The 15,409-nt window shown below is 40.9% G+C and overlaps 1 protein-coding gene and 1 long non-coding RNA gene across 7 annotated transcripts in view; one reads left to right on the forward strand and one right to left on the reverse strand.

The window, feature by feature from the left end:
- Positions 1 to 15,409, forward strand: part of TLR5 (toll like receptor 5) — a 74,417-nt gene that overhangs the window by 51,518 nt on the left and 7,490 nt on the right. For 3 of the 6 annotated variants that reach the window (XM_020982199.2, XM_020982200.2, XM_020982198.2), the window contains 2 exons: positions 3,637 to 3,702; positions 4,512 to 7,737. The exons of 2 other annotated variants lie outside the window; for them this stretch is intronic. In XM_020982199.2, the coding sequence (XP_020837858.1) occupies positions 3,698 to 3,702; positions 4,512 to 7,098 (2,592 nt within the window). In that variant the 5' untranslated portion in view covers positions 3,637 to 3,697 and the 3' untranslated portion in view covers positions 7,099 to 7,737. Of the gene's footprint in view, positions 1 to 3,636; positions 3,703 to 4,511; positions 7,738 to 15,409 lie in introns of those variants that run through there. One more of the 6 variants, XM_020982205.2, reaches the window with a different exon arrangement.
- The window catches only part of LOC144457792 (uncharacterized), a 37,031-nt gene that overhangs the window by 5,236 nt on the left and 16,386 nt on the right, over positions 1 to 15,409 (reverse strand). The window lies entirely within an intron of this gene.

Genomic DNA, 15,409 nt, shown 5'->3' on the forward strand with positions numbered 1-15,409 from the left:
GTCACTCCTTGGTTTGCCTTTTCCCATTTACATCACAGACTCATCATTATTCCATTACATTCACGTACAATGTGTTCGTCCATTCCCTAGTTAATGAGATCCATGGTTCTTAGAAACATCAACATTTCCTCAAAGTGCTGAGAGTTGCACAGATATACCAGGGGTGCTGTGTTATTGCCAACTCCAGGCAGAATCATTCAGTGCTCACAGCCATGAAGCTAAGGGGACAAAAGCATGTAAGGAGCCGAGTGCATGTCTTTCCATCAGATGGCCTGTTTTATTCTCTCTCAAAGGTATACTTGCTAGGAACCTGAACCTGTTCCATTCAGTTAATTAAATGGTCAAGTATGAGACCAATCTGACTGCTTAAAGATGGTTTTGGAGAGAGGCAACATGGCTTGGTTGATGAGAATCAGACTCAGATTAAAAAAAAAAAACTATCAAGTCCTACCTATCACATACTAGCTTGTGACCCCTGGAAAATCCCCTTCACCTCTCGTTATAACAATAAACACTCTAAGACTATAAATAAGATGCAAATTATGTGTTAATCTGTCTTGACTGAGGTAGTAGATGACCAAGATAAGTAAGGTAAAAGAAAGAGAGGACCTAGCTGTACTGGATGAATTCAAGTCACCGCATCCAAATGGCACATCCTCATTTACTAAAAAAAAAAAAATCTGGCAGATGTGATTGCTTAGCAACTGTTTTTGATATTTGAAAACATAATGGGAAATGAAAGAGGTAATACAATGTTGGAAAAGGGCAAATGTACTGATTTTTTTTTTAAAAAAGAGAACTTTATATGCTAACTTTATGAGTCATTGAATTTGACTACAATTCTAGGGACCACTTTCTAGAATGCATCTTTAAAGATATGGTCACCAAACATCTGGAGAGAGAATTATTGATTACAAAGAGTAAGCAAGGCTACATTGAGACTAATTCCATTTGCTTTTTGATAGGATGACTAAACTAGTAGATGAGGGAAAAAAGGCAGATATACTGTACCTAAATTTTAGCAAAGCTCTTTTTTAAATCTTATTTTATTTTCTCAATGAATAAGCATTTTTTTCTCTTATCTACCTCTTCTCCCCCCAATTCAAAAAGAAAACAAAACCCTTGTGACAAAAATGCAAGTAAAGCAAAATAAATTCCTACATTTCCCGTGTCCAAAAATGTGTGTCACATTCTACCTCTTAAGTCCTCTGGAATCCTGGTTGGTCATTGTGCCCATCAGAGTTCCTCTGTCCTTCAAATTTAGTTTTCTTTATAATGTTGTTGCCATTGTATATTTTCCGCCTGATTCTACCAACTTCATTCCGCATCATTTCATATAAGTATTTCCATCAATTTCTTAGCTTCTTATAGCACAATAGCATTCCTTTATACTAATGTCATAACTTGTTCAGCCATTCCCCAATTAATAGATACCTCTTTAGGCTTCAATTCTTTCCCACTACAAAAAGAGCCGCTATAAATATTTTTTGTACATAGGAATTCTTTTCTTCTTTCTTTGATCTCTTTGGGATACTTAGTCATGGCGTCAAGGGTCTTTGGGGGCAGCATAGCTTTTAATAAAGCCTTTCATACTACTATTCTGGTGGAGAAGACAGAAAGATATGATTTAGATGATAATATAATCAGACAGATCAGATCTGATTATATGACTGTACTGAAAAAGTAGTTGTTTTTCCTCCAATGTGAAGGTGTCTAGAGGCCTCTAGTGGATCAGTCCAGGGATCTGTGCTTGGTCCTGTGTTGTTTAACATTAACAATTACTTGGCTAATGGCATAGATGACAGAGTCATCAAATTTTCCAATGACATGGAGTAGGGAAGGATAGTTAACATACTAAATTACAGAAGGATCCAAAATAATCTTCACAGTCTAAAGCAGGTAAACTATGTCTCCTGGGCCAAACCTGCCCACTGCTAATAATGACTGAAAAATTTTTAAATACAATAAGGCTTTATTTACAAATGTAAAAACCATTCTTAGCTCACATGGCATACAAAAACAGGCAGTGAGCAGGATTTGTCCTACACACTTACGTTTGCCAATCCCTGGGCTACAGCATTTGAACTGATCTGATGAGATGAAATTCCATAGGGATAAATGCAAAATTTTAAACTTGTGTACAAAATAAGATGGAGGAATCAGGGAAAGACAACAGATCTATGGGTAAGGGAAGGGTTGATGACTAAACAAAAGATAGAGAGGATCATGGGAAGCATAAGGGATAATTTTGATTACATGAAATTAAAAAAGGTTTTCGACAAACAAAACCAGTGCAGCCAAAATTAAAAGGAATGCAAGAAATTGGGGGGAAAATTTTTTTGCATCAAGTTTCTCTGATAAAGGCCTCATTTCTCAAATATAAAGGGAACTGAGTCAAATTTACAAAAAATAAGAACCATTCCTAAACTGATAAATGGTCAAAGGATATGAACAAGCAGTTTTCAGAAGAAGAAATTAAAGCTATCAACAGTTATATGGAAAAAATGCTCTAAATCGTTAATTAGAGAAGTAGAAATTAAAACAACTCTGAGGTACCACCTCACATCTATCAGACTGGCTAATGCGACAGAAAAAGAAAATGAAAAATGCTGGAGGAGATGTGGAAAAATTGGGAAACTTGCACTGTTGGTGGACCAGTGAACTGGTCTAACGATTCTGGAGGATAATTTAGAACTATGCCCAAAGGGCTATAAAACTGTGCATACCCCTTGACCCATCAATACCACTACTAGGTCTGTGCCACAAAGAGGTCAAAGACAAAGGAAAAGGACCCATATATACCAAGCTATTTATAGCGATTCTTTTTGTGGTGGCAAAGAATTGGAAATTGAGGTAATACCCATCAATTGGGGAATAGCTGAACAAGTTGTGGTATATGATTGTAAGGGAATATTATTGTGCTATAAGAAATGATGAGAGGGGCAGCTAGATGGAGCAGAGGATGGAGCACTGGCCCTGGATTCAGGGGACCTGAGTTCAAATCTGCCCTCAGACACATAATACTCATTAGCTATGTGACTCTGGGCAAGTCACTTAGCCCCAGTTGCCACACACACACACACACACACACACACACACACACACACACACCCAAAAAGGAGAGAGAAATGTTGAGGCGGTTGGTTTCAGAAAAACCTGGGAAAACCTATATGAATTGATGCAGAGTGAAATAAGCAGAATGAGATCATTGTACATAATAACAGCAATATTGTGATAAGAATTAGCTATGAAAGACTTGGCTACTTGATCAATACTATGATCGAAGACAATTCAAAGGTCTCCTGATTAAAAAAAAATGCTATCCACCTTCAAAGAGAGAACTGTTGAACTCTAGGTACAAACTGAAGTTGTATATTTTTTCATTTTATTTTTCTTGCTTTTTTTTTGCAACATGGCTAATATGGAAATATGTTTTTATTAATCTGGATTTCTTATTACATTGCCCTTCTGTGATCTAGGGACTTTTCTTTTTAAGTCTGATTGATTATTTTAATTTTTACATCATAAACATTTCTGAATATACTCTTCTGTAAGGAAGCCTCTCCCTCCATTAGCCCATGATGGATAAACATTTACAAATTCCTACTCTTCGTTTATCTTTTTTTTTTTTTTAAGACTCCATGCAGACCACCATCCTTCTGTTGGGAAAACATTTCCTCATGGTGAACATGTTACAATGAGGTAAATCACAAGTTGTTTTATGCTTATTACATGTTAGATAGCTACTGCCCCTGCTAAGGTTTCAGAAGACCCATCCAATCCCATGATGCTTTACAAACTACTCAGATCTCATCAACAAACTATCCTTTAGATTAACGTTCTATATCCCAGGTACAGGTGACAGTGCCAGCATGTTAGCCTGCTCTTGGCAGAATATGTCACAGAGGTAGCATCTCATTGCTCAAGGGGTTGGACACAAAGGGTCCAGGGTGCAGGGTCAGTTTTCAAAACATCCCGAATGAATTACCAAGCAAATATAAGACAAACAAGTGAAGCGTCCAAGGTTAGGAAGAACAAGTCCACAATATGAAGGTAATGGGATTCAAGAAGCAAATAGGAAATATGATTTAAAATTCAGAAATCCTTTGTCCAATTGGTCTTGAGTATGCACCAAGATTTTATGCACAATTTGACATATGCCCTATGGTAAGCATGCTTGAATCCTTGTGGAGAGAGCCCCTCATGACTCACTGTTCTAAAAAAGCTTGAGTGGTGGACAACTCCTAGTTAGAGCTAGTATTTCTTACATGGGAAGTCACATTGGCTCCTTCAGGGGGTTGCCTCTTTTCATCAGTTTTATTCTTATTTTATTAACTTTCATTTCAGAGGGTGACATTCTATGACTTTGTCCTCAAATTCTGGGGGTGCTCTCTAAGCCTAGTGTCACTGTCTGCAGCAATCGCATCATCTAACTTTGTGTTCCCTACCCTTCCTGTGATCTTCTTAATATATAGCCCAGTATGTTTTGATCTTTCCTCCATTCTCTCTAGGATTGCAATGGGCCACCTCCTTGCATTTCTCTTGGGACTGGTATTTGAAGCCACTTCTGTGTTCGGAATTCCTTCTTGCTCAGCCGACGGACAAATTGCCTTATATCATTCCTGCAACCTCACCCAAGTCCCCCAAGTGCCAAACACCACTATTAACCTGTTGCTAAGTTTTAACCACATCAGGGTAGTCAATGCCACTTCATTCCCTCTATTGGAGAAGCTTCGATTGCTAGAGCTAGGAACTCAGTACACTCCTCTGATAATTGAGAGAGAAGCTTTCAGAAACTTGCCCAACCTTACAGTATTGGACATTGGCTATAGTCACATTCAGTTTTTGCATACTGATGCTTTTCAAGGCTTGCCCAACTTGATTGAATTACGGCTATTTTACTGTGGTTTCTCAGATTCCATTCTAAAAGATGGTTATTTTAGAAATTTAAGTTCTTTGGCTATATTGGATCTATCTAAAAATCATATCCAAAGTCTTCACCTTCATCCTTCTTTTGGAGATCTGGAATCTTTGGAATCCATAGACTTGTCTCGGAATGAAATATCGCTTGTATGTGAAAGAGATCTTGAGCCCCTCCAAGGGAAAAGATTCTCTATGTTTAATCTTGCTTCCAATAGCCTCTATAGAAGCATCTCAGTCAACTGGGAAAAGTGCATGAATCCTTTCAAAAGCATGTTCCTTGAGATCCTGGATGTCTCAGACAATGGCTGGACAGTAGACATCATACGAGACTTTGGTCATGCTATCAATGGAACCAAGATTTCTTCTTTGCTTCTTGACAGGCATATCATGGGTGCAGGATTTGGTTTTCATAACATAAAGGAACCTGACCAAGGCACATTTGCTGCACTGGGCATGAGTTCAGTGATAAACATGGATATTTCACACGGCTACATATTCTCCCTAAATTTTCATCTGTTTGAGACCCTCAAAGAGTTGAAAGTTTTAGACATTTCACATAACAAGGTAAACAAGATTGCTAAAGAAGCATTTTATGGCCTTGACAGTCTCCAGGCTCTCAATCTGTCCTATAACTTGCTGGGAGAACTCTACGAATCTGATTTTTATGGACTGCGTAAAGTTGCTTACATTGATCTACAAAAAAATCACATTGGGGTGATTCAGGAGAAGACATTCAAACATTTGAAAAATTTAAAAACTCTGGATCTTCGTGATAATGCTATTAAAACAGTTAATTTTCTTCCAAATTTAAATACTAGCTTCCTAAGTGGCAATAAATTGGTAAGTTTTCAAAATGTCCAAATAATTGCTGAATTCCTTGATTTAGCACAAAACAGGTTGGAAAATCTGAATGACCTCTATACTCTTCTCCAGACTCCAGGTCTGAAGTTTCTCATTTTAAATCAAAATCGATTTTCCTTTTGTCATCAACAGTATAGTCCTTTAAAGAACCATACCTTAGAGCAGCTTTATCTTTCAGAAAATATGCTGCAACTGGTCTGGCAAGCAGGATCATGTTGGGATGTGTTTAAGAGACTTTCTCATCTTAAAGCCCTCTTCCTGAATAATAATTACCTTGATTTCCTTCCACCTGGTGTTTTCAGTGATCTGACTGCATTACAAATCCTTAGCCTGGATGGCAACAGGCTGACATCTCTATCTCCTGGTGTTCTACCTGAAAATTTAAGAGTCTTACTTTTATCCCACAACCACCTGCTATCCCCTGACCCTACCATATTTGCATCACTGAGCCACCTAGGTATAACCCACAACAAATATATCTGTGAGTGTGAAACCAGAAATTTTATCCTTTGGCTGAACCAAACCAATGTCACCATGTTCGGGTCTCCTGAGGATGTCTACTGCACATATCCTGACTCATTCTCTGGGGTCTCACTTTATTCAATTTCCACAGAGGGTTGTGATGAAGAGGAAGCCCTAAAATTAATTAATTTTTCACTTTTCCTCTTCTTCACCACTACCTTGACTCTGTTCCTCACAGCAGTTGTGATGTTCACAAAGTTCCGTGGGCACTGTTTTTTCCTCTGGCATAAGATGGTCCTGAGACTGGTATTCAAAGACCATCCCCAGGGAGTAGAAGAGGATCAGCACAAATATGATGCATATTTGTGCTTCAGTAACAAAGACTTTGGATGGGTGCAGAATGCACTGCTCACTCACTTGGACTCCCGGTACAATTCTGAAAATAGATTTAACCTGTGTTTTGAGGAAAGGGACTTCCTCCCAGGAGAGGATCACATCAGCAACATCCAGGATGCCATTTGGAGTAGCAGGAAGACTATTTGCATTGTGACGAGGCATTTCCTCAAAGATGGCTGGTGCATTGAAGCTTTCAATTTCGCCCAGAGCAGATACTTCTCTGATCTTAAAGATGTCCTCATCATGGTGGTAGCTGGATCCCTCTCCCAGTATCAGTTGATGAAATACCCACCTATCCGAGTCTTTGTGCAGAGGCAACCATACCTGAGGTGGCCTGAGGACCTTCAGGATGTTGGCTGGTTCTTAAATAAACTCTCTCAATGCATACTCACCAAAAAAGAAGAAAAGAAGAAATCTAACAACATCCCCTTGCAAACTGTAGCAACCATATCCTAGCCAAAGAAGACATTCTCAACCTCAACTCCTGCCAGAAGTTATTCTTCTCATTATATTTGCATTACATATGTCTGGCTGTTTCTTTGGAAGCAACCAGTAGACACAATAGATAGAATGCTAGACTGGGAGTTAGACTGAGTTCCTGTCTCTGACCTTGGATGGCTGTGAGACCTTGAGCAAGTTGATTTACCTCTTCCAGATCCAGTTTCCTCATCTGTCAAATGAGGATGATCATATGAAGCCTACCTCACAGGATTATTGTGAGGATCCAGTGAGATAATTTCTATAAAGCAATTTGTAAACCTTAAAATGCTAGATCAATGGTAGTTCTCATTATTATTCATTGGATTTTTCTATGAAGGAAAGAGAGAAACCTTCTGTTTTTCATATTCATACAATGATTTGCTATGCTGACTTAAAAATGAAAATTAATGATTTAGAAAATTGGAATTGACCCTAAGAACCAGACCAAAGACTTAGAGTGCCCTCATTCTCCAATACCATCTTCTAGGACACAGTATTAATGGCCTTGCATGAACTTTTCTCTTGGTGTCACATACGCTATGGAGAAAATGCTAAGTATGAAGACGGAAGCTTGGAAAAGAGAACAAATGAGTGATGCTCATGCATCAGTATTCAGTTTTGTGGAACTGGTGGCATTCCTTGTTGCTGGGCTCTCTTTGCTTCATGTCAGACTGTGGGAAGGAAAAGAAAGGGAAGGGAAGGGAAGGGGAGGGGAGGGGAAGGGAGGGGAGGGAGAGGAACAGAGAGGAGAGGAATGGAGGGGAGAGTAACATAGGGTAGAGAAAAGGGGAGGGGATAGAGGAAGGGGCAGAGGAGGGGAGTGAAGGAGATGGGGAAGTGGGGGAGGGGAGGGGAAGACAAGGCAGGAGAAGAGAAGAGAGGATCTTCTTTCTTTATTTTCTAATCCTTTTTTATTTTCAGCAGAATGGTGCCATTGCTTGACATGGTGTCAAGTACACCATTGTCTGAGCCACTAATCTCAAGCAAGATTGTAGATCTAAAAGGACATGGAATGGACTAGTTAGGTGTTTAGATTGCCATATTTTTCTCCTTACTACAGTGGTACTACACAGGTTTTCTGGCACATTTCCTTCAAAGAAAAGGTGATTGTAAGACTCACTTGGGAAATCTGTCATACATCATCATTATCATCAACAACAGCAAACCTTTTTAGAGTACCATCTATAGATTAGGCACAGGAAACACAAAGAAACAGAAAATATATGGTTGCTTTGGATGTAGATGGGGGGAAGGGCATATATATATATTATTGTGTGTGTGTGTGTGTGTGTGTGTGTGCGTGTGTGTGTGTGTGTATTACTCAATGCCAAGGACTCAGTGAGTGGTATAAGCAACAAATGCCAAAGATGTTCAGAAGAGTAAAGAATCATTGAGGGCTGTGGTGGTTTAGGAGGGGATTTTTTGAGGTTTTAGAACTGAAGTTGGGTCTCCAAAGAAGGTTGGAACTTAGACTGGTGGATGTGACCAGAGAGGGGAACCAGCATTGGTAAAGGTGCGACGGTGGGAAAGGAGAGCTAAAGTAAGGTTCATTACAAAGGGGGAGTCAGAGGACCAGGTTAAAATCCACCTTTGACATTTATACTTGCAGCCTCTGGGCCTCACTTTCCTCACGTGTAAAAGCAGGGAGTTAGACTCTGAGAGTCCTTCCATGTCTGGATCTATGCTCCTATAACATGATGCTTTCTAAAAGTTAACCTTCACCGCACCTACAGTCATTGCCCTCCATTGACAACTGGAACAGCCGAGGCAGGGAGCCCTTGATCAGCACGAAGTAATTTTCAGAGCTATGGCTGTAGCCATGTTTCCCAACCAGTACTCAGACTTTACCTCTTACTTGCTCTCAGGTCAAATTCTTTCCAAGTGCAATTTAAGGTCTGGAATTGGAAAGGTGAAATCACAGTGCTTATATCAACAAGACTCAAGCTCAATGCCAGTGGACACTGCTTACAGAAGAACTTCCAAGGAAGATTTGAGAGAAATTAAACTAGGGAAAGGAAAGAATTCGCCTCCTTTTGACTTTCCAAATTTCAATTCTGAGCTGAAGTGCTATCATAGTGATAAGAATTGTATCTTTTGTGCTCCTCTCAGGAATTAGGCCAGTGCCTAAAGTAAGTGGATGCTAAGTTAACATGCTGAAGGTGTTGACCAATTATGTCATACTACAAATTTTTTTAATGTCATTAGTCCATTGTCAATAGTTCTTTGCATGACGCAGTTGTGCTGCTCGATTCTAAGGTGGTATGCTGCATAGCACAGTGTCAAGTGAGACCTGAGTTTAAAACCTTTCTCAGATACCTCCTAGCACAATATCCCTTGGCAAATAAGTGCACCCTGCTCAGCCTCAGTTTCCTAAAGGAGTGGGTTGGACTCAACATCCTCTAAAATCACTTCTAGTTTTAAATCTGTTATTGCAGAACATGGGTTATTCCTCAGGCCAGGCAATTAGTCCTAAACCTTTCCCCTCCAAGCTCAGAATCTCATTTGGAAGGGGCCTCAGTGGGCCCTTAGCCTAACTCATACAAGAATAAGAATCCTTTCCTACAACCTATGCCATCTTTTTGCATGAGGCCTTCCCTGATTGCCTTTTTGTATCTTTTTTCTATATATTTTTATATCTACCTATGCATGAATTTTATATATTTGTTGCTGTTCAGTCATTTTCAGTTGCTTCTGGCTCTTTGTGATGCCATTTGGGGTTTTCTTGGCAAAGATACTGGGGCAGTTTGCTACTTCCTTCTCCAACTGATTTTACAGATGAGGAAACTGAGGCAAACAAGGTTAAGTGACTTGCCCAGGATCACACAGCTAGCAAGTGTCTGAGGCCGGATTTGAACTCGTGAAGATGAGTCTTCCTCATTCCAGGTCTGGTACTCTAACCACTGCACCACCTAGCTGCTCTGTTTTACTTATACCTATATACATACATGTAGTCTCTCCTGTTACATTGTAAGCTACTTGAGGGCAGGGACTGTTTCGCTCTTATCTTTGTGTCACTAGTGCCTAGCACAATGCCTGGCTCATGATGAGTAATCAAGTGGAACAGTAGATAGAGCACTGGACCCGGTGTCAGGAAGACCTAAATCCAAGTCCTAAGGTACAGCTTCAAACCCTGAAAAGCTGTGTGGCCTCAGGCAAGTCACTTAACCTCATCTGCAAAATGAAGCTAATAATAGCATGTACCTCCCAAGGCTATTGTGAGGATAAAATGAGATAATATCTGTAAAGCTCTTTGCAAGCTTTAAAAGGCTGTATAAATGCTAGTTGTTATTCACAATAACAATAAATAATTGATGGATGGATGGATGGATGGATGGATGGATGGATGAATGAGTGGATGGATGGGTAGATGGATGGATGGATGGATGTGTGGGTGGGTGGATGGATGGATGGATGGATGGATGGATGGATGGATGGATGGGTGGATGGATGGATGGGTGGGTGGGTGGATGGATGGGTGGGTGGGTGGATGGATGGGTGGGTGGATGGGTGGATGGATGGATGGATGGATGGGGTGGGTGGGTGGATGGATGGATGGGTGGGTGGGTGGATGGATGGGTGGGTGGGTGGGTGGCCATCCAGCTTTTGCCGAAAGCAGAACGATTCTGCTTTCTCTTACCCTGGCACCTAGGGTGCTTGACAGTCAGGCTCCAAACTACTTTTCCCATTTTATTTTGCATTACTCCCCTTCACATGGTGCATTCCAGCCAAACTGCATCTCTAGCAGTTCCCCTACTCAACATTTGACCTCTGATCTCTGTATGGTCACTCAAGCTAACCTTCCTCCCTACTTAGGTCAGCACATCTGTGCAAAAGACTGAAGGATCAGATGACCAGGGTTTGGCAACTCTGGAGTAGAACTTAGGGCTTACCAAGTCACCCAACAGGTTCTTTGAAGTGTGTTTTACACTTTGCCCTTTAAGGCAGATCTGGTTTTTTTGACTGTGCAGAGACAGGTCTTTGGTTAGAAGTCACAAGTGGCCCCTTTCCCTGACATAGTACTTTACATCTGCAATATGTAATTGCAGGTTGTAAATGTAAAGTGCACATTTCTTTGCACTGACATCATAGGTTACATCTGCAAAGCCTCCCGAACTCCCCGAGCTAGGCTACAGATTAACTGGAGATGTGGTCAACTGATTAACCCTAAAGAGCCATTAGAATGTCAGCTGTTCCTATGGGCCCCACCAGGCAAAAAGCCCTGGGTTGTACTACAGGCCTTGAAGAAGACCATTTCTTTTTATTATCTGTCTCCCAGCTTTTCCTCAAGAAACCAGCTGCCCTCTCCTCCTTGGCACCTCCTTATACACTATGTGCAGAGTTACAACAGGCTTTCCATCTCTGTTACCCTCTCTCATCCCCAAACAGTCATCAATTCCAAGTACAAGGTGTTCACGGGACAACACAGATGAATCAAATTCTGGCTTTAGAATAATAAGCATTTTCAGTTCCAAGAAGTGACTTGGTAGAAAGAACACTGGACTGGGATTTGGGCAGCATAAAAATGCAGTAATTGTCTATCTCTGTACCTCAGTTTCTTCATCTGCAAAATACCCCCACCTATTTAACAGAGATGCTGTGGAAAGAAAATGAGACAATGACCATCAAAGCCCTTGGGAAAGTTTTTCTTTTTTAAATGCTCTACAAAGTAAAAAGGGTAATTATTTTTTCTTAGTCATTATTTTCATATGGCCACTAAGAAAGAAAACTGATCCAGGAAAAAATATGTCCTATGGGATGGTCTTTGCCATATCATCTCATTCATTTTGTCACCTTAATAGAGCATCATTCCCATTTAATAGATGGAAAAATTGAGACCTTTAGGAGGAAAGTGGCTGTGCTGGGAAGAAAAGTATCACATGCTACAACATCACAGGATCATGATCTTAGGTTTAAAACCAGAATAGACCGAAGAGGTCATCTAGCTCAACTCCATTTTACAAAAGAAACTGAGGCCTAGAGAGACAAAGGGACACAGTAAGGAGCAAAGCCAGGATTTGAACCCAGTTCCTTGGACTCCAAATCTAGACCTCTTTCTACTGCCCTGTGCTGTCCTCCTTGACTACTGGACCTGCCACAGCCATTCCATTTGGTTTCTTCAGTAGTTCAATTAACTCTGTTTCCAAGCTAGTTCTCTATACTGATGTTGACTGCAACCCTCTGATGCCTTATTAATGGGAGTCAATAGTCAACAAACATTCATTAAGCACTATGTACCAGGCATTGTACTAAGTGCTAAGGATGCAAATACAGACAGTCTATGCCCTCAAGGAGCTTACAATCTAATGAGGGAAGACAAAACACTATTAAATGGTTTCTGTAACTTGCTATATTCAAAACATGTCATTACCCTCCATCCAACCTGGTGGTGAGCTACTGTGATATTAACTAGGCTGGTCCTCCAATTAAACAGCAACTTCATTTGTTGAACAGTTTAATAGAAAGAGCAGTGGGTTTGGAATTGGAAGTACTGTGTTCAAATCCTGATTCTACTATTTTCTACCTGTGTGACGTTGGCACGTCACCCAACATCTATGGGTCTCAGATTCATCTGTAAAATGAGAGGGTTAAACCAGATCATAAAATGATAGATTTAGAATAGAAAGTATCTTAGAAGTCATCTAGTCCTCATTTTGCCAATGAAGAAACTAAGGCCCAGGGTTCAGCTGACCTACCCAGGATAATTTCCTTCCTTCCTTCCTAGATGAGTTCAGTGCCTGGCTAACAGTGGTTCTTTCCTTCCCTACTCCTGCCCTCATACTAAAGTAATTCAACCTACATATTACTTCTCCCTCAACATCCTGACCACCCAAGTTCTCAACTTACTCATTTCCCATGACCTACTCCTCCACCCCATGACAGCTACACAATAGAGATGATCATACCCTCAATACTGCCATAACCCACAAGTGTTCCATTTCTCCCTCTGCATTGCATTTCCTTACCCTGTTCTTCATCCTCACCATGATCTCTAATCCCTCCATTACAGTGCACTGGCTACCATCTTCCTTGCCCATCTCAAACCCTTGGTGAACCAGTTCAACTTTACGTTGACTGCTTTTCTCAAGTTCCTTATCCCCTTCTGTTATTGATGATTTTAGTTTGCCTAGCCCAAGCCTTGGGTTACTCCCACCATTTGCTTCCTTTGCTCCTACTTTTGTGCTGCTGAAAAAAGGCTGAAGAAAATCACAAAACTTTGCTGATGGGGTCCACCTCAATTTATTTTTGAGGTAATTGGGGTTAAGTGATTTGCCCAGAGTCACACAGCTAGTAAGTGTCTGAGGTCCTATTTGAACTCAGGTCCTCCTGACCCCAAGGCTGATATACTATCCACTGTGCCACCTAGCTGCTCCCCCCTCCAAAAATTTTGTTACATGCCCTCAACATGACAAGGCAATCCACTTACACTTCACTAATCAGTTCGCTATCACACTTACTACAGTGGCTTTTCCAAAGCTTTTTATTCTCAAACATCCCATGACTCTCCCTTCCCCTTCCTTCTCAGCTAAGCATATATTTCACTTAAAAAAAAAATCTTGAGGCCGTTTGCTGAGAGCTCCCTCTTTTCCCCTCCACCCCCTCCCATAACACTCAGATCTCCTCCTTTACCCTTGTCCCACATGAAAAGACAGCCCTTCTTGTCAAGGAAAACTCTTCTGCATGCACCAAGTGATCCCATTCCATCCCATCTCCAGCAGATTGCCCCCTCTTTCATCATATTCTCACTTATCTGCCATTTCTCCCTGTCTCCTGGCTGTTTTCCTACTGCCTACAAGCATGTACATATCTCCTCTTCCTCAAAAAACCTTCACTTGACCTCCCCATCCCCTCTAGCCATTATTCTATATCATTTCCCTTTCATGGCTAAACCCCTTGAAAAGTACTATTTACAATTGGTGCCTCCATTTCTTTTCCTCCTCCCACTCTTTTCTTAACTCTTTGCTGTCTGACCTCACCATTCAACTGAAGCTGCTCTTTCCAAAATTACTAATGACCTTTTAAATTACCAAATCTAATGGTCTTCTCTCAATTTTCATTCTTCTTGACCTTTGACACTATTGATCACTTTCTTGTCCTTGATACTCTCTTCTCTCTAGGTTTTCATGACTCTTTGGCTCCTTTGGTTCTCATCCTACCTCTCTGACCATCTTTTTCTGTCTCCTTTGCTAGATCTTCATTGAGGTTTCACCTGCTAACCATGGATGCCCCAAGGCTCTGTCCTGAGCTCTCTCCTCTTCTCCCTCTATCCTACTTTGCAGTGGTGATCTCATCAGCTCCCATGGATTAAATTACTGTTGCTGTGTAGAGGTGATTCTCAGATCTATCTCTTCAACTTTTCTGCTAATGTCCAGTCTTGCATCTTTGTCTGCCTATTTTATATCTCATAGACATCTTATACTCAACATATCCAAAACTGAACTCATTATCTCCCCCACAAAAAATACTCCTTTTCCTGACAGGTACCACCATCCCAAGCTTGTGACCCAAGTGTTACCACAATCAGTTGTCAACTCCTGCCATTTCTACTTTTATAACATCTCTCATACATGCCCCGTTCTTTCTTCTGACATTGCTACCACTCTGGTATGAGCCCCCATTACCTCACCTCTGGGCTAATTGCTTCTGGCTAGTCTCCCTATCTCAAGTATCTCCTTACTTGAGTCCATTCTCCACTCAACGAGAAAATTGATCTTCCAAAAGCACAGATCTGACCATGTCACTCTCCTCTCCATTCAATAAATTCCAGTGGCCCCTGGATCAAAAATGTAATCCTCTACTTGGCTTTTAAAGCCCTCTATAAGCTCTCTCCCCTCCTACATTTCCAGGATTCTTTTTTGTTTGTTTTTTGGCTATGCAATGGGGTTAAGTGACTTGCCCAGGGTCACACAGCTAGTAAGTGTTATGTGTCTGAGACCAGGTTTGAACTCAGGTCCTCCCGAATCCAGGGCCGGTGCTCTATCCACTGTGCCACCCTAGCTGCCCCCTCCAGTATTCTTGTATTACATACCCTCCACTTACTCTGTAACCAGTGACACTGGCCGTGTTGCTGTATCTTGCATACCACACTCCATCTCTCATCTCCAGGCATTTTCACTGGCTGTCCTTCATGCCTGGAATACTCTTCCTCCTCATCTCCACTTCTTGACTTCATTGGCTTTCTTCATGTCTCAGTTAAAAGCCACATATTCTTCTGCAGGTGTGTATTCCAAGACTGCCTTAATTAACGTACCTTCCTTCTGAGATTGTCTCCAATTTATCCTTTATGTAT

The sequence above is a fragment of the Phascolarctos cinereus genome, unplaced genomic scaffold (assembly GCF_003287225.1).
Source record: "Phascolarctos cinereus isolate Bilbo 61053 unplaced genomic scaffold, phaCin_HiC Scaffold_5;HRSCAF=322, whole genome shotgun sequence".
Taxonomy (NCBI): Eukaryota; Metazoa; Chordata; class Mammalia; order Diprotodontia; family Phascolarctidae; genus Phascolarctos; species Phascolarctos cinereus.